At 42.2% G+C, this 19,907-nt stretch overlaps 2 protein-coding genes across 12 annotated transcripts in view; one reads left to right on the top strand and one right to left on the bottom strand.

The window, feature by feature from the left end:
- Positions 1-19,907, top strand: part of ASPH (aspartate beta-hydroxylase) — a 262,991-nt gene that overhangs the window by 209,735 nt on the left and 33,349 nt on the right. For 10 of the 11 annotated variants that reach the window (XM_082433630.1, XM_082433621.1, XM_082433625.1 and 7 more), the window contains one exon: positions 10,467-12,729. The exons of the other annotated variant lie outside the window; for it this stretch is intronic. In XM_082433630.1, the coding sequence (XP_082289756.1) occupies positions 10,467-10,617 (151 nt within the window). In that variant the 3' untranslated portion in view covers positions 10,618-12,729. Of the gene's footprint in view, positions 1-10,466; positions 12,730-19,907 lie in introns of those variants that run through there. 11 annotated transcript variants of the gene reach the window in all.
- Positions 12,849-19,907, bottom strand: part of CLVS1 (clavesin 1) — a 162,212-nt gene continuing 155,153 nt past the window's right edge. Inside the window, exon 6 of the mRNA XM_082433708.1 lies at positions 12,849-14,485. Coding sequence (XP_082289834.1) covers positions 14,398-14,485 — 88 coding nt within the window. The 3' untranslated portion in view covers positions 12,849-14,397. The remainder of the gene's footprint in view (positions 14,486-19,907) is intronic.

Genomic DNA, 19,907 nt, shown 5'->3' with positions numbered 1-19,907 from the left:
GGCCAGGTTTTTATAGAGGAGATGCTGAAGCAAAGCAAGGAAATTATTTGACTGGTTATAGTGTAAGTGGTCACCTTATTTGGGAAAGGATGCTGGCTATTTGTGATTGGTTGTTCTTAAGTTTCACTTTCTCAGATTCCAGTGAATTGACTCTGGTGTAGGTTTTGCTTTGCTACGAGGCTACCAAGGCATTAGAACACCTCTGTCTAATGACCTCCTTGTTTCGTTACTTTAACATACGGAATAAGGTTGGAAAGTGAGAGAGTGGATTAGAAGCTAAATCATGGAAGGCTCTGAATACAAGCTAGTGGGATCAGATCTCTTTTAGGAAGGCGTTCTGGAAACCCTGGGTGTGTCCGATGGGGCATTTGGGAAGAACAGTTAACAGACTGCCACAGTAGCCCACCCCAGAAGAGCAGGGTTTGGGATCCTGGAAAGAAAGGGAGAGTAAAGAACAGAGGCAGGAGATGTGATGAAGATTGACTCAAGTGGATCTCGAGTGTGTGGGGAGGGGTGTCCATGATGATGTGGCAGTTTCCATTTTGGTCGGTAGCGGGGTGTTGATGCTTTAGCACATGCTGAGAGCTTGGGAGGCATGAGGCAGGTTAGGGGAACAGATCATGAGTCCGGTCTTCATATTATTTGTTTAAGTTGCTGTTGGAACACAGGAGTGGAAATATCCAGGAGTCCGCTGGATAGTGAGGTCTGGAGCTCAGGGGAGAAGTCAAGTCTAGACATAAAGGTTTTAGAAGCAGGCTTATCGGGAGGCGCTAGAGGAAACTTGAGAGTCCATGGCCACATGGACATTTTGGAGGCAGAAGAAGAAAAGAGAGCCAAGAAGGAGCTGGGGCAGCAGAGGGCGGAGTTGGAAGAACCAGGAGGAGGAATCAGAGATGGCCAGACAGGGCGAAGTTTCTTCCAAGATGGAATGGGTCTCACCAAGCCTTGCTGAGCTCCGTTCGGGTCTACAGGGTCTCTCCGCCAAAGGGGAGGGGGACAGGGGACCCAGGGAAAACAGAGAGGAGGTGGGAGTGTGCTGGGGAAGGCAGAGTTTGACGAGGTCAACTCCTTGGAGATCAAATGAGAATCACAGGGGCCGTGAAGGCGGAGAAGAGCTTCAGACCTAATTTAAGTATACTGACTTAGGGTCTTAAGCTGAAGCTGGGACTGTGGTGAGGGTAACTGTCCGCACCCGCCGGCAGTAGGGAAGGGTTATAAGCCCAGTTCTGAGACTCACTTGGAGGGTGATCTTGAGCGAGAACGTTGGCTGGGCAGCCCCTCCATTCCCACTGGGCTAAAAGCCAGCCTCCTTCAGGTGGCAGTAAGTAGCTGCTGATAACGGTACTTTGCAGATGCTATAGTTTACAAATTCACAGTGACGATTAAAAAGCACTTGCCAACACCCCGCCTCTCGCTGGGCCAGGGCGGCGGTTGTGCGGAGGATGGATTGTTTCACGCTGTCTCGTCCCCAGGGAGCTTCGGGGCATCAGTGCCCTTCCTCCCCCTCCTCCTTGCTGGTCACCATCCTTCTCCGTGTCCCTTCTATGGTACTTGTTTTATGTTGCATTACATTCTCATCCTTCATAATCCTTAACTCCAGGGTGGCTGGGTCAGGCTAAGTATTTCATTACAAAAAGAGTGTTTTTCATGAGAGAAATGGCTCAATGAAATTAGAGCACTGTGCAATGCTTCTAGTGAAAATAGCTAGAGAGCTGAATAGTAGAGTCAGTTTATAAACTCTGAGGACAGAATATGAAATCTGTATGTAATATGAAATCATATGTAATATGAAATCTGGGAAGTTTCACGCTGTTATTATGGAAGCACTATTAGTGTGGAAACAGAAGCACACGTACCAGGAAATCAGGCTTCCTTGTTATAGGCAAGGGGAAGCAATTTTTCAGAGCTTCTCGACTTTTGAAGGAGTAGCAATTTGTGCCTTGTAGTTCTCAGGTATTAATCATCACACTGCGATTCCTGCTAGCGGGCGTGCGTGTTGGTTAAAGATTCCATCACTGCAAAACATAGCACGGCTCTTTTTATCTGAAGATGAGCTTGAAGGTATGCAGCTGTCTATCTCAATAAGTAAAATGATCATTTAAAATGAATAAATGCTTTCCGATGACAAAACTGATGCATGCCCCTGCTACATAATTTGTGAAACACAGAGAAGCACGATAAAGAAAGTAAGTATTATTTTTGATTTCGGTACTCAGAGGTATTGCTCAGACGCTTCTCAGGGCCTATATAACGTCTATTCATGATGAGGAAGCGTGTAGTGAGAATATACATTGTGCTTACTATGTGTCAAGCATGGTTCTAAGCACTCTGCATACCTTCACAACAACCCCACGTAACTGGGATTATTAAAATCTCTACTTTTCAGCTGAGGAGACTGATGTATAAATAGGCTGAGTAACTTCCCCAAGGTCACTCAGCAAGTGTCGATATTTGTACCAGGGTCTTAGGGCTGCCGTAACGAATTAACACAACCTGGATGACTTAAAACAACAGAAATGTATTCTCTCACCATTTTGGAGGCCAGAAGTCTGAAATCAACGTATGGTCAGGGTTGGTTCCTTCTGGAGGCTCTGAGGGGGAATTCCTGTCCCCTGACTCTCTCCTGGCTTCCGGTGGCCGCGGGCTCTCCTTGCTGCGTCCTGGCTCGTAGGCGCAGCACTGCAATCTCTGCCCCTGTCATCATGTCACCTGCTCCCTTCGTCTTCTATCCTTGTCTTCTTTTCCAAAGGCGCTTACTGAGGACCTCCCTGGCAGTCCAGTGGTTGAGACTCTGCACTTCCAATGCTGGGGGCACGGGTTCCATCGCTGGTCGGGGAACTAAGATCCTACGTGCTGGGGGCATGGCCAAAAAAATAAGCAAATAAATAATTAAAAGTGCTTACTGGATTTAGGGCCCAACCTAACCCGGAATGATCTCACCGCAAGCCCTTTAACTTAATTACAACTGCAAAGACCCTTTTTTCCAAATCAGGTTATATCCACAGCTTCCAGGGGGACATACTTCTGGGGGTGAGGGCCACCATTCAGCCCACTACAGTGTTGGAACCAAGGTTCCATGCCAGACAGTTTGGCTTGAAAGTTTGTGCTTCTAGCCTCAATGCCATAGACCCACTTATATATAGGTTTGGGGGCTTTTTGAGTTTTGTTGTTGTTCACAAGATTAGGATCATGCTATACTTGTAAGGTGACCACTTTGAATGCTGGTTTTTGTTTCCAGACATCAGGGTAACAAGTAGAGAAGGCTGCTGGGGAGTCTCCATCTCTGGGGGTTTGTTTGTGTCCCCCTCGACAGGCCATGCTTTGCAATCAGTAAAATGAGCTCATTAGCGATCTTGAGTCAGAGCTGAATGATCTTGAGTCAGTGGATAAACAGGCCACCGCTGGCAAGTGGGAATAATTGTTATCCTCACAGAGTGGCCAAGGTGTGTGAGCTTTGGGTGATCCCAGAGACAAATTCTTTCTTCTGAGTCTCCAAGAGGGCTTCTGGTACATTCTGGAACCATACCAAGGGAAAGAAGGGTGACCGTGCAGCTCTCCTGGAGACCCAGCCTCATTGCCTGTGAATCGCTGACCTGAAACGTTGCACAGGACCTATATGCAGCCAGAAAAGCATGTGTTGGCATGAGTGTCAGCAACAGACTGAAGAAATGAATTGGCAAGAAGTCATTTAATTCCTCTTTATATGGTTGTAGAAATAATGACCTTTTCCCACACACCTCAAGTATTTTATAATATATTTTTTCATTACTCTTTCAAGTTTCCTATTAGGAAGATTGTGTGGAAGGCATGCTAAAATATTAACAGTCAAAGAGAGACCGTTCTTTTTAATCCACCATGAATTGTTCATAGACAGTATTTGTTATGTTTTCATAAAGTGTCCAAGAAGATAGTCAGTTTAAATTTTTTCTCATCACGTTATAGAAGCTGTGAATTACCAAATCATTTGGAACCAAATATTTTTGCCTCTTCTGCCTATTTTTGGGGGGGGGGGATTGTTTTTTGGTTTTTTTAGTCGTTTCTCTGAAGTCATAGATCTTCTGTTTCACAAAATATACCCATCTTCCATTCAAATTGTAATGTGACCTTTCCACATTACCTTATCCACCATTCAAGCCTGCCCATCTGGGACTGTGGGACCAAAAATGTCACTTTTAACTGGATGAGATACTTCCCTTAAGGTTTGTCGTTAAATAGTAGCGTTTCACGCCCTTTCTTCTTTTACTTAAGCAATTTGGAGAATTAAAAACACCAATAAAGTTTCTTTACCCCTGTCCTGGTTAGCACGGGGTGTCTATGGCTGTTCATACACACAGATGAATATCTATGTCTCAACAGGGAACGGCACTTCCCACATTGAAAACAGATTGTGTCCACACATTTGTTCACTGAACTGACGGTTGAGCATTTGGAAAGTTGAGATCCATTTTGCTATGGCAATAATAAATGATGTGGAGGTTTCTGGGCCAGCCCCTAAGAGCCTCCTAACTCATGGACTTTGTTAATAGGGCTCTGGCACCAGTGACTATTGGTTTTTTTAGCTTTTTATTTTATACTGGAGAATAGCTGGTTAACAATGTTGTATTAGTTTCAGGTGTACAGCAAAGTGATTCAGTTATACATATACATGTATCTGTTCTTTGTAATAATGTTTCTATGGGAAAACAGATCCTGAGTTTTCACTTCAGATTTTAACATCCTGTATCTTCATGAAAGCAAATTAAGAGCACCGAAGTCTCCTGACCTGGGTTCAAATCCTGGCTTCCCCTCTTATGAAGTGTAACTTTCGACAACTTGCATGGCCTCACTAAGCCTCAATTTCCGCATCTGTAAAATGGGAAGAATAAAAGTATGTCTTGGTGTAGTTTTGAGAATTAAAGTGATCCGTATAAATACGTTCAGAACTGTATTTACAGAGTATGATGTGGTAAGCATGCTCAGTATTTTTGAGCTTTTATTGTGCTCGTCTCTGATTGCTGCAGAAATGGGGACTTCGGCCCCTTACCTTCCAGGGAGTGAGACCAAGCACTCCTGTACTGTCGGAGGTGGTCCTTGGAACCTGCGGTGCGCACTCTGGCGGGGATGAGGGTGGGTGCTCTAAGGAGACGGGAAGGAGGGGGAAACGGGAAGTCGAGGGTGTGCAGGGCCAGGGATGGTGAAGGAATGGATCAGATACAGAGGGGGGCTGTGATTTGACAGGCCTGGGGCTGGGAGGGTTGCTGAGGCCGGGGGGGGCACAGCAGGGCACAGCAGATGGCCACCCCCTCCATTTCCCCTTTTGCTCCCATGCCGCCACCCTGGAGGGGGGCCAGAGGCATCCCAGCTCTGTGGCCTCGGGAGGTTTCCTCTCCCTCTTCCCTTTCTTTGTCCTCCCTTTTTGGCTTTCTTAGCGATGTTACAGAGCCCTCTGCTACTGGGTGACTGAGGACCAAGAGGAGGAAGTCAAAAGCTGTTATAGAGGCAGCGCAGGGGCTGCACAGCAGAGCTGAAGCCCAGGCCCACTTGGAGGGGAGAGAATCCCCGCGGCAGCCTGGGTGGAACGAGTCCCCCCCAGGAGGGGTGGAGAGAGATACTAGGGTGCATATATAGAGAACCCGTTGGGAAAAGAGCTTCTTTGTAATTTAGCCATCTTTTATTGAAATTACTATTTTGACATCCAACAAAATAGCAAATATCATGCCCATTTCTCAGATGACAGTTTGTGAAATGTATCCTATAAAATGCAATATGAAGACTAAAGTCCGAGCCAACAGCTTGGCTCAGAGAATTAAGAGAATTTCAGAGCTGAAAGAAGCCTTGGAGGCCCTCTTGTCCTCCTCCATCATTGCCCAAATGGGGAAACTGAGGCCCACAGGTGACATGCTTATCACAGCCACATGGCTAGTTAGCAGTGGTCAGAACAAGAAGACAGGTGTCCTAGCTTCCAGAAAAATGCTTTATCCTGATAGATAGATAGATGATAGATAGATAGATAGATAGATAGATAGATAGATAGATGATAGATAGATAGATAGGTAGATAGATAGATAGATAGATGATAGATGATAGATAGACAAAGAAGGTATGTGCATGTGTATTTCTGTATTAGGAGGAGAGAAAAAAGAGGAAGTGGCGATAATGCAGTTTTACATTTCAATTCCAGGATATGCCAGGATTTCCAGTGCCGGCAGAAACTGAGGGATTTCAATGGATCAGAATTAATAAGAGCTGTGTTAAAGTAGCCTGATTCCTGAGCCCTTTGGCCCTTTTCTGTGCTCCAGTCAGCCTGTTTAAATGCCTTACAGGCCACCTCAGCGTAGCAGCTATAGGCGCTGAGAATGTTTCCTAGAACCGTGATCTCCAGCTGGAGGTTTGGCTGAAGCAAGCCTAGTGCCTTTCTGCTTCCTCCACAGAATCACGGTGTCACTGCAGGCATCCGAACTGGCTTCCATGTGATTCCTTTGCTGAAAAATTAGAACCGTGTCATTTGTCTACCTCAGAACCTTTTAGCAAAGATCACTGAGATACAATCTATAAAGTTTTTAGGTGGAAAACTCTATAAGCACGTAGCATCATTATTTAACATTATTAATGGTGATGGTAATTCTATGACAAAATTATATTTATTAGGCTTGCACTGCCACCATTATACCATTATCATTAACTATAATGATCTGAGAAATTGAGGAATTACACAGTATTGGTTTATCTTGTGACCAGATATTCTTCTATCTTTTGGCAAACCCGGGAGAGACGTTCTTCTCGTAATGGTAAGAAATGCTAAAATTAAGCTGAGGTAGCCATCTGGGGATGGAGTGCAGCTCCCCACCGCCATCCTGCCTTTCTGGGCCCTCGGAGGAAGGCTGGGTGAGCGCCTCCAGGAAGACTTCTTTCCAAGGCTGCTCTGAAAATCTTTTCTCCAGAGGGCCCTTCCTTTGTCATAATTTGAGCATAACTTAAATGTATGTGGTGGAGATTTGCTCTCAAAGCGAGTGGCCTGAAAACTATTTTCCTTGCATTGCAATGAGTGTCTTTGTTTTCCACTCAGAAGAGATGTAAGACCTTTGACATCTTTGAGCTCTGTCTCTTTTTGTTCTGGAAAACCTTCATCCTTTCCCAGACAGGTGACACATCTCTTGTTGAACTCAAGTCACTTTAGTCTGCACGTCACTTGGATGGGGTTTTATTGTCCTTCCCAATTAGGGCTGCACTTTTAGTCATTCTAGCTCTCATAAGTGATTGAAAGACATCATTTTTTACCTATTCAGAAGGTGTCTACACTTAAGAATCTACAATAAGTAATTGAGTATCTTTGCTGTTTTCTGGGAAAATGTCTGAAAGAAAATAGAAAGGCAAGTAAAAATCTAATAGAATTTTATGGCCCTAATGGAATCCAGCCCCTTGGAATACCTCCCAGATTTCATGTTTAAAAAATTGTTTAATCAGTGGTTTACACTGGTCCATATTTGACCCAAAATATCTGCAAAGCCACAACCCAGTGCTAACTTAAGTTCCACCTTTACAGGCACTGGTATGCCATGAATGAACCAGCACTAAAAGCTTTTCCCAATTTACAAGGAATTTAAGTTAATGAATGGAATGTTTAAGATTTTTCTCACATCCAGCATTCCTCAATCTTTGGCTTTCTTATACTTACCGTAATCTAGTAAAAAATGTCATTTTGTGCAAACTTAGAATGTTCAATTTAGTTGTCTTAATTACTTCCAGTACTTGAAGTAGGTTCTAGACTCTCTACCACTCAAAAAACGTTGAGAATCACTTGCCATTGCCTCACCAAGTGTATGTCACAGATTCTCTTAGGGAGTTCTGATATTGCACCCCCTGGGAAGTTTTCAGTCTTTTCAAATAAAGGCAAATTACTCATAGGGAGTGATGCCAAAGTAATTTTGAATTTTCTATATGAATTTGACTACTCTAGGTGCTGCATATAAGTGGAATCATACAGTATTTGTCCTTACGTGAGTGGCTAATTTCACTTAGCATGATGGCCCAAAGGTTCATCCATGTTGTAGTATGTGTCAGAATTTCCTTCTAAGGCTGAGGAATATTCCATTGTATGTATAGACCACATTTGTTTATCCATTCATCTGTCAGTGGACACTGGCATTGCTTCCACCTTTTGGCTGCTGTGAACATGGTGTACTGTTTTTTTCTTTTGCATGCCCTTCCCCCCTTGTCTTCTGCCTGTATTGTAGGCTTGTCACTGACATTGCTTAGTCCCACCGATAACAAGACCGAGGATATGACCACCAAACTGTATTAAGCTAGGGATCATTTTGCTTCTTTTTTCTTGTCATTTTTTTCTTTTCTTAACTTTGCCTTTCTCTTCAAATTTGGCTTTGCATGGTAATGAATACATAGTCTGTCATTTGCCCCTGAGTCTATATATTTTTGTCCTTCATTACACTTGGATGGGACTCCAGTAGACCCTGACCCTTCAGAGGAATTGGATCAAAGAGCCAAGCAACTCATTTATTGAGTGCAAGACTTTAGGGTAGGTGGGACCTCCCCTGCGGTCCAGCGGTTAGAACCGTGTGCTTCCACTGCTGGGGGCGTGGGCCCTATCCCTAGTCAGGGAGCTAAGGTCCCACAGGCTGTGCAGCGCAGCCAAAAAATAAAAATAAACAATAAACTCACAATTGCACAACATTGTGAATCAACTATACTTCAATTAAAACAGAGACATCAGGGTAGGTGTGTGAGGCAGCGCAGGAGGTGAGGCTGGAGGGAGAATGTGTAACAGGATAGAGGATTGGTTCCCAACTTCAAGGAGCTTTTGACTTGCAGATATTTGTTACTTTAAATTATTTGGAAATTTTAGTGTCAGATTCATTAATATGTCTGGGACAGATTTGTCTCCCACTTCACTGCCTTCCAACTCAGGACATTTGGCAATGACTGGAGACTTTTTTTTTTTTTTTGGCTGCGTTGGGTCTTCGTTGCTGCACGCGGGCTTTCTCTAGTTGTGGTGAGCGGGGGCTACTCTTCGTTGCAGTGCACGGGTTTCTCATTGCAGTGGCTTCTCTTGTTGTGGAGCACGGGCTCTAGGTGCGCAGGCTTCAGTAGTTGTGGCTCGTGGACTCAGTAGTTGTGGCTTGCGGGCTCTAGAGCACAGGCTCAGTAGTTGTGGCACACGGGCTCAGTAGTTGTGGCGCACAGGCTTAGTTGCTCCGCGGCATGTGGGATCTTCCTGAACCAGGGCTGGAACCCGTGTCCCCTGCATTGGCAGGCGGATTCCTAACCACTGCGCCACCAGGGAAGCCCAGGAGACATTTTTGATTGTTACAGTTGGTAAGGGCGTGCTACTAGTATCTAGCGGAGACCAGAGATGCTGCTAAACATCTCACAAAGCGCAGGACAGCCCCCCCCCCCCAAAACAAAGAATTACCTGGCAAAAATGTCAGTATTGCCAAGGTTGAGAAAGCTTGCCGTGTGTAACATTATCTAATTTAATATTGATTAATCACCAGGTAATGAACATAAAAAGACAAATCATTTCCCTAAGGAAAACTTCCTTATGATAATGCAATAACTTGAAATCAAGCTAGCGTTTTCCTCCTGTAATTTTAATTATTTGCTAATCCAGGAAGTAAGATTTTAAATACTTGAGAGGAATTTTGATATCTAGAAAAAATTTCCTAGTAAAAATTTCATTTCAGAAACATAACTTAGCATTTACCATATTGACAATTAATACGTATTTGAAAAAGAAGAAAACATTAGCATAAGTAATAAACTTTCCTTGGGTTTGAAAGGCATTGTATGATGCCCCCTGCATTTTACTCTCTCGACTGCCTTATTTAGACTAGCACCATATTTAGATCTTAGCTCCTATACAGATATCTTGTGAAGTAGTGCTATCAGCCCTAAAGGATGTTTTGCAGCATTCATTTAAAATATTCCATGGATAACCCACTTGCACAGCGTATAACATTAGAAGTATAAACAATCTGCCTTTCCATAAAATGGAACTTTAACAAATGGAATGGGTTGAAAAGAGAATCATTTGGAGATGCACAGACACCATGCCTATGGGACATCAAAATGCCTGAGACCCAGTCACTGTCTGTACTTCCGCACCAATCTCTGAAATGCCAGGGAGGATACCACGGAGCCATGGACTGGGAGGTCACCTTGGGAATGAGCCACTGGGGCACACTTTTGAGTGCTCGCCCGACTAAACAAGCCTTGCCTAGGTTTGTACCAAGAATAAGTTTACCCTTATCACCAGTCTCCTGCCTTTTGTATACCTTCAGTGCTGAGCATGAAAGTTGATGTTCACGGTAAGAATCCTGAACTTCTTTCTTAATCACCAAGGAAAGAACACATCCTGTGTTTCACTTACCTGGTCCTATTGCACAGGTTATCATGAGAGAGCCTTCCTGAACACAGACGTGGATTGATCCGCAGGCATCCGAATCACAAGCTTCCATGCTTTTCTGTTCCAGGACATGGGAAGAAGGCAAGGTGCTCATCTTTGACGACTCCTTTGAGCATGAGGTGTGGCAGGATGCCACGTCTTTCCGGCTGATCTTCATCGTGGACGTGTGGCACCCCGAGCTGACACCCCATCAGAGACGCAGCCTTCCTGCGATTTAGTGTTTTGTGCAGGCTCAGGACACGCTGGAGAGAGGCTGCCTTTCTGGTTCAGTCACCTTGGATGTGGGCATAGACGTTCAAACACCACAGCCCTTAATTCCCTTGATTTGCAGCCTGAAAATGTCTAAACCTCCTCCGAGGGTTGGATGACACTAAAGGGAATATATGCCTCGCTGCAATTCTTTTAGGAAATACCTGCAGTATTTCATCCATGACAGCCCCCATCCGATGCCTGTATTCCTGGTGAACCCATGATCGCTTCTATCTTGCCGGCCAAAGATATTTTTTCCACTTAGAATAGGCGAAATCAGTGTAAATGAGAGTATATGTAGAAACTGTGAATGGATTGCTTTAGTTTGTAATTTTTCTATGCAATTATATTTTTCTAGGGTAGCAGGATGATTTTGTCATCACACACTGCTACTTTTTTGTTGAGTTTAATGACAAGCTGTATAAACGCTTTAGTTCTGCTTAATCGTAACTTTCCTGGTGAACTCAGACGTCCCTCTTTTCATTATTTTTAGTAAAAGGCACTCATATGAAAAAAAGATTCTATTTTCCTAATACAAAGGAGAAAGACATAATTATGCCAATGTCTCATGAACCGTACTGCTCCCTACCCATTGAGTCTCTTTGCTTTTTTGTCATCATTGAGAGTTGGTGTCTTAATTTCTCTCCTCGCTATGTGAATAGTGGAGATACTGTCAAAATGGTATTTCTTTCTAAGAGGAACTTTTTACACTGAAGAAGGACTTGGAGTCATTTTATAATGAGTTATAACAATGACGCATGTAAATTTTTTTAATGTCAACCACTAGGCATTAGAAAAAAGAAAGTAAAATTTCTCCAAGTGAAAATTTTCTCTTGGGATCATGTAGATAGGGGGCTGCTAGGACACCTGGCTCCTGGTCTCTTTGCATCTATGAAACAGGGCTGGAATCCAGAGTGTTTTCTATTGTGGATCCTTGTGAGTGATGAGGTCGTTGAAAGGATTCCCACCACAATTTTGTAAAATCATGAAGGATGGCAGAGTGGAAGACCAAGAATGCCAGGATCTCTGTCCTGCGTGTAGGATGTAAAAATTGTTTTCCTCTTTGAAATTGTTTGGAAGACTCTGACATCTCCCTGGCTTGAGAAACTTCTGCCATTTAAGCTTCACTTTGAGATGGCAATTATTATTGATAGTTTAGCTTTAAAATTTCCTACTGCATGGAAAGAACAGTTGCCTACTCGTTCCAATGATGACCACGTCATTAATTTAGTGGAACATTAATGCATTAAATTTTGCGTTTTTTAAATCCAAGCTAACTAGAAATGTTAGCTATAAGAATGTAATGATATTCATGCACTGAATTTTAAGCCAATATGAACAAAAATGCTGGAGAAATGACACATAGGTTACCAGATTTCATTCGCAGGTAGAAAAAACACTTGTGCTTTCTTTTCCATTGAAGGACAAAGAAGGATGCTTTCTTCATCTTATTTAGAAAACATTCTTTAATATTGAAATGAACCCCCTTTGCTTGTCTTTAAGGACTTCAGCTTCCAGTCAAAGAGTTTGTAAAATATTTGTCCTCTTTCCTTCTGTTTCGCCAATGTTGAAAAATCTCACTAAAATAGATGAAGAAGCATGTGAGGAAAAATATCAAAATTAATTACCGAAATCCAGAAGAAAAAGCAAACTCTTGAAAAATAAAAAAGCATTTGTGTCCTTCAGTATTTATTGAACAGAAGAAATGACTGACAAAGAACAATACAATCTAGTGTTCATGTGGTAACATTTCATGTCACTTACTGAATTTGGTTCTTGTATGTATATTGCATACACATAAAGAAATTCAAAGTATAAGTTGTCACTGTTGAACCATCATCTTAGATTCATGTAATGAAATCACGGAATAGAGTAAAAACTAGCTGTTAACTTAGTAATTATAGTATGGTATTTAAAATCGGGTCACTACAGGAGGATTCTAAATATTGCCGATTAGAAAGCCAGAACTATTACTGCTGCAGAATGTTGGCAATAATAGACTCCAGTAGCATTTGAAATACTGGATCCCACAACTATTTTATAAACTCAAGTAATAAAATTTGTTTTCTAATTTGCTTTAATTCTTCATCTTTCTTCCCTATGTTGTGGTATATAAGAAAAGTGTTTCAGTCATTGCATTGGTAGAATTATTTCAGTGTTATTTTTTTGTTATTTGAAATGTCTACACAAAATGAATTGGTTTTATTTATACTGTGATGCAATTGGTTGAGAAATATTTTAAATTCTCTTTCTATTTTATTTCAAGGGTGGAATACAAAAATCACTTCTGTTATTATTTTCTACGAGTAGAAAAAAATTAAAACACTAGATCCATTGAGAAAGAGATGTAATAAATGATAAAGATTAGTATCTATCAAGGGTGATTATGGCCAGTTGAATCTCCTCTTTCCTTTGAATTTTTTAGCCAACAAATTAACCCTCCCAAGTACCTAATGTGTAAAATCATATTTTACTGCTCATTATCAACTAAAATATTTTTTATTTGACATTGAGCACCAACTGGTCATACTAATGAAGGCCCATGTCATGCAGATGGCTGGGAGAATAAGAGATAGCTAAAAACATACACCTGGTTTTGGGAAACATGGCACAAGTAAGGATATCATATCTTATGATACCTGCTTATTTTTTATCTAATTTCCTTTGAATGGATAGCTGGGGACTCCATTTCTAAGGATAATAAACAAAGAAATAAAGTGATCTTTGGCATTTCATCCTGCATTCCTGGTCTTCTCTTATTTTCAGTTCTTTCATATTTTACCATCCTTAAGGCTCTTCCTCCATGACTGATACCTACCCTCTCAGCAACAGCCAGGCCCTTTCTCCACACCTTTAACTGGTTGCAAGAGGAGGTGAGGGGATGTGGGGGCGGTGTGATGCTTTTGTAGCACTTTTCTTTTCTGTAGTGACCCAAGTGAGGCAACTTGAATGGATTCATTAATCACTGACATGTATTTTCAATGAGAACCGCCCACCCTCTAGAGACACACATACCCTGTGGGAAGTCACACTGCTAAGATGAAATAGTCATCTTTCAGTTTGTGTCTTTGTTTAAAATTAGCTCTTTATAATCAGCTGGTGGCCTGATCAAAGATGTGATATCAAAATCATTTTTGCAGGATATCAAAAAAAAAAAAAAACAAGCTCTGCAAATAGCCAGACCTATGAGAACGTGCTCTTAGGCTGAACAATTTGAAATTTGATGCTGGTGATGAGGTCAGAGAAAATATTTCAATATAGGAATGGAAATCACTGGGGATACTATTGTCTTGGGGCTTTGCACTACATTAAGCTTGACAATTGTGTCTGCACAGTTTAATTCTTATGTATCTACTTGGAAATACACTTAATCTTAAATTGCAAAAACTGGAGAGAGTCTCTGCAAAGCCTCAGAAAAATCCTTATCCTAATGAAGTGTGTGCATCAAATTTAGTTTTTCTCTTTTCAGTTCACTTAATACTATAAATATGGGATGGGGGGAATCTTGTTTCCATAACTGCCTTGCTGCATCCTCCAATTCCCTCATTGAAAAAAAAAGCATCTGTCAAGTCTTTGTTCAACTTTGGCTGCTTAGACCAATGGCTGGTGACAGTCATTACTGGGTGGCAGGAGAGGCGGCCCTTGTGTCGAGCCGAACGCACGCATTGTGGGGTCAGTTGCACGTGTGCTTCCTGGTGGCTGATGCCACTGAGGGCTGGCGATGTCGGGAGCACGGGGGGGCTCAGGGTTCAGTCCAGAGCCAGGAGTGGCTGAGTGTTCTCATTCTCTCCCTTGTCCTCGTGTTTCAGGGTCCCAGCTTCTACCACAGACTGAGATCTAATAACAGGGGAAGGAGAAAGATATGATTACAGATAAGTCACGGTGTCAGCCATTTTGGAATCTTGGAGGGCATTCAGACTTTATGTCCCCCTTATTAACCAAGACACTCAAAATAACTATATAAGTTCTCCCCCCTTTTGTATCTCTGTTTTCCTTGCTTTTGTGTCTTCTACACCACATTTTTAGGGAGCGAGGCACCTTGGAATCTTCTTTGCAGGAATCTCTTCTTTTGGTAAAATGAACACGTGTTCTAGCCACAACTCTGCCCCCTTGTCTAAACATTCTGTGGATCTTGAGATGTATAAAGTCTCATAAATTTTGTTGGATTTTTAATGTCTCAAAGTATTTTTAAGAGCCTTTGTTTCTCAAGGTCATAGGAAACTATCATGTATGATGTTAAGACCATGAGATTTGGAATTAGATGGTAAATGTATTCTTGACCCCTTACTGACTGAGGAGTCTTGGGGGAGTTCTTAGAGCCCTGGACCTTTATTGTCTCACCTGTAAAGCAGAGCTGTTACCTACCTTCCAGAGTTGTTGAGAAGGACTAAAACTAGTACTGTACCTAAAGCACTTGACATGTGGTTGTCGTCAAAATCTGTGGAGCAGTCTGCTATCACCATTATTGCAATAATGGCAGTGGTCTTAGTTTCTGGTGTGTCCTTTTATACTAGAGTAATAACAATTTCCTGTGTTTATAACATGTAGTGAAACTGAAATTATTTTCTAGCTTTATAGAGAGAAGATTATATAAGAGCTATGCACACAGTAGACATTCAATAAACGTTCACATACTAAAAAAAAAAAAAGCCATTCAAAACATTAAGAAAATGGTTGAACTGGGTTGTTCAAGTAAGCAAGATTTACATATATGTGCAGTAAATGGTTAACTCGGTAGGCCTGAGTTGCCCAAACCCTCCATATGCCAAAAGTCTTCAGGACTGTCCCTTGACTGGTTCTTTTGAACCCTTGGAGTATCCTGACTGATAAAGTGTCTTTGTATGCCTGAGACTTTGGGCCATGCCTCAGTGGTTTATGCAAACAATGTGATTTATGGTGAATGCCTAATTTTGTATGCCTGAGCTTTGGGTCACACCCTGTCAGTTGGACCTCTTGTTGGGGAAGGTGGAGGAGTTGAAGACCGAGTGGCTAAGGTCAGTCACACATGCTCTGCGTGCCTATGTGACGGACCCCCCCCCCCCAATAAAACCCAAAACCCTGGGCATCAAGGCATGGGGGAGTTTCCCTGGTTGGTGACACTGTGCGTGTGTTGTCACACGTCATTGCTGAGAGAACTGAGCTCTCTCTGTGTGACTGCACGGGCGGAAAACTGGAAGCTTGCAGCTGGTCCAGTGTGCCTGGACTCCACCCACCAAGTGCACCTTTTTCCTTTGCTGGTTTTAATCTGTATCCTTGTGCTGTAAGAAACCTTGACTGTGAGTGTAACTACATTTCCGGGTCCTGTGATTCCCTCTAGCAAATTATCAAATCTGAGGATCCCAAACACAGTATATAATAACACTAATATTTGCTGTCTGTGCACCTGGTATAGTTGTAACTTCTTTACTTGCATTAAGTTACTTCATTTTCATACCCCTAAGGAGTGATGCTATTATTGCTTCCATCTGGGTGGTGGGAAAAACTAAGGGACAAAAAAAATCAAGTAACCTAGGAAAGGCTGCACAAATAGAGAATAGAGAACAGGACAGGTTTATCACCCTCACAGTGTTCCTGGGTCTACCTAACACTGCAGAGATTTTTAGCTACTCTAAATGTCAATCTCATCAAACAGTCCAACTTTAGGTACCAAGTCTAACCTTTGAAAATGAAATGGATTCGTTTGCTCCTGGGACAGGGCAGAGAAGCCCCAGGTAGCAGTGTAGTTCAGCTCTTTTACACCTTGCCTACATATTTCTCTCTTTGCTTTTAACTAAGGCCTGGTGTGTGTGTATGTGTGTGTGTGTGTGCACGCACACACGCTTGGTGGGGGGGTAATAGATTTATATAAGAAGAAGAAAAGCTGAAAACCCAGAAGGCATTAAAACAAACTGAAAAACAGAGGAGTAGAACTGCCCACACAGGCCATTCCATCCAGCACCTTGGACAGCTGCCTAACTGCTTTGCCCTTCAGGCCCTGGTGAAGATGAAGGATATTCAAGGCCGGTCCTTTATTATTGAACTGTATTCCTCTACCTTCATGCCAGTTGGCTTTGTTTTACAACATGGCAAGAGAATCACAGCCACAGAGTTAGAAGGGACCTTGGCAACCCACTAGATTAACCCACTAGGACATATTCAGTCAGGGGCCATGCAGCCTCTTGTTGAATATATCTGACTTAAGAAATCTACTCCTCCATGCTCCTAAAGGAGGAGCTCTGCTAGAAAGTTCTTTCTTACACTGAACTAAAACCTGTCTTTTTGCAAGTTCTATATACTGCTTCTGGTTTCATCTGCTGGAGCCACCAGAGTATGTGTAATCCATCTGGTCCACATAACAGCCCTTTAATTATTTCTCTAGTGCTCTCCAGCCCTCTCTCTGCCCGCACTAAAACTAACCAAATTCCTCTTGAGCCAAGGTTTCTAAAATTACCACTCTCCTGCATCTCTTCATCAACTGGTTGCCCTCAGGATGTCACCTCAAAATGGAATGAAATTATTGCTTCCTTTTTTCTTCTTCTTTTTTTGTATGCTTCTATTGAAGCATAGAAAATGCACCTAGAATTGCGTTAACCTTTCTGGCACTCACGTAATAAAGCCGAGGGAAATCTTAGCTATATTTACACATGCTGCCGTTAAGTCGTTTCTCCCCCATCTTGAAAGTGCGTGGTTGAGTATTTCATCTTTTTTAATTTGGCTCATATTACCACTGTATCTCTATCCTTTTGGATCTAGAAATTTGTTATCCATCCAAATTATTGTCTGTGATTTTCACGAGTATTGGATTTGTTTCCAAACTTTCCCTTCCCCTATTTTGGGAGCCACTATGGGAAAAAAAAAAATCAACAAATTCTCAGATATTGAACTTTCAATCAACAATCACTGATTTCCACGCACTCATGGTAAGAAATGCTTGTGAATGTCTTCTGCTATATGCCAGGGACTGTGGGAAAATGTTCAGAACCCCTCATTCTTCAGTGGAAATATTGCTTCAGTTACCCAGTCATAAACGCACAGATAGGTATGGGATTACTGTGATAGGCACCCTGAGAACAGGGCGTTTGGGGGAGGGGAGGCATTAGCTGTAGAAGGAAAGGAAGGAAGGAAAAAGTTTCATTCACACAGTGACATCATTCACAGTCCTTATTCAGGTGACTCTTCCCTCCACTTGGCATCAAATTTGGATCTATTTGGAATTTTTTAATACCCACACTGACAGCAGGGACACAGAATGCTAGTTTTGTTATCTCAGCCAATAAACTGTTTGTCTTGGGTGAGTGGTGAGTAGCAATTGAACAGTTCTGAGGCACTGAGCGTGAGGAACCAAACATACCATTTTTTGCCCTTGTTTGTTTTTTCCCTGATGAGAAGGAGACCATAGCCTCTCTACTTTCAGCATGACGTAATTCCATTTACCTGGTCACACAATGAACATTTGATATAAGGAACACACTCATTATGAAGTGTTTGAAATTCACGGGAAAAACAGAAAGCATATGTTGCTGTTTTCAAAATCTAGTATAAATAAAGCAAAGAGAAACACCTTTCTTAAGTCTTGCCCTCAGTCCATATAGCTGAGTCACAGTACTCTCTGGGAAGACCGATCCACTGCTCGCTGATAGAAATGTCACCAGCACTTGTAAACAGAGGGCTCAGGAATTGTGCATTAACTGGAGGAGCCACTTGCCTTGCGACTTTGTTGCCCAGATCACGCTCAGTGGTAATCCCTCCATTTGGTGGCTTTGCCTTCTCCCAAGAAGATTAACACTTCTGCTAAAATAAACATTTCAGACTTTTCTCTTGGGTCCTCTTTCCAACACTGAAAGCCAGCTTAACCCCAAGGGCAAGCAGGGGAGTTATTTGAGCTATCTCAGCCATCATTATCTCAGTGGTATAGCAGACTACCCTAACAAAGGCTTCATTCTTGCCTTGATAGCCACATTTTGTTTTCCTGCTATTATTATCTCCTCTCTCTCTCTCTCTCTCTCTCTCTCTCTCTCTCTCTCTCTCTCTCTCTCTCCCCCCACCCCATTCCCTCTACCTTTCTTCTTTCTACCTTCCCCTTTTCCTCTCCAAAATTTGGAACTTTCTCCACTGCTTGTCTTCAAACATCAATAGCCATGGTTTAATTTTTACTGATTCCAAAGGCAATTAAATTCCAAAAAGAACAAGATAAAGACGGAAAATGTTCACCATGAGCTAGTCCAAAAAGAACAAGATAAAGACGGAAAATGTTCACCATGAGCTAGTCCATTCTGCATAGACTTACAGTTGAACTAAGAGTTCTGTTCTCAGTCAGAGGTTTATTTGCAGAACTTCATTTAACTACCTTATCTCAACAGCTATCACCACATATTCTTCTTATTAATGAACTGCCATTGCCTGGCTTGGGCTTTGTGGACCCCAAATAAGGGCACAGGAACTCCACCCTTCAACCCCAGACATTCACCAAGAGTCACTGAAGGCCAGGGCTGTAAGGAGCCTCAGAGGCAATTTAATCAAACTCTCATTCAACTCAGGTCCTCCCCATTTCTTTTCCAGGGACCAACCTCGTCACTTCATCAGGAAGTATTCCATACTTCTGGTTTTATTTCTTAAAGTTAGTGATGAGCTTGGTTTTGTGGAATAGTGCAGAACTGCCTAATATCTTAGTGAACCTGTATAAGAACTAAACAGAAAGAGTGGGGGGGGGGTTTAAAGATATTTTTAAAGATGCCTTTAAGTAATTCTGTTTAACCTCTATTTCTCCCTGTAAGTTCAATTATCAAGGCAGTTCCCTCAGGAGCTCCTTCCTGGGCTTGAATGATGGCTCCACTGCTGGCTTTGTGATCTTGGGCAAATTCGACCCCCTCATGTGTAAAATGGAAATAGGATAGTGCCCACATCATGGGACATGGGGGTAATGAGAATTAGATGAATTACAGCAAGTAAGGTGTCTAGCCCAGTGTCAGCTTGGTGTATGTGCTCCTACATTTTTAGCTCTTGTTATTCTTCCGCATTTGCTGATAAGAAAATTAAGGCCTGGAATATTTAGTTCATTTACACATTGAGTCACAAAGCATGAATTCAACTCCAAGTTCCCATAGCCTCATGATTAAACTTACAAGAGAAAATTGTGTGTCCTGCTTGATGTGTCAGGTAACCTGACACTAAATGCAGACTAAGATTTGAGAATGGCTCCAGACTAATATTTTAAAATTTCAAAATAAGTGATGCGACAGTTCCACATGAAAGCTAACCTTATTATTTTACTTTATATCCT

The sequence above is a fragment of the Balaenoptera physalus genome, assembly GCF_965194825.1.
Source record: "Balaenoptera physalus genome assembly, chromosome: 17".
NCBI classification, from domain to species: domain Eukaryota; kingdom Metazoa; phylum Chordata; class Mammalia; order Artiodactyla; family Balaenopteridae; genus Balaenoptera; species Balaenoptera physalus.
The sequence above is the reverse complement of the archived record's forward strand: the minus strand, read 5'-3'. Positions and strand labels throughout refer to the sequence as shown.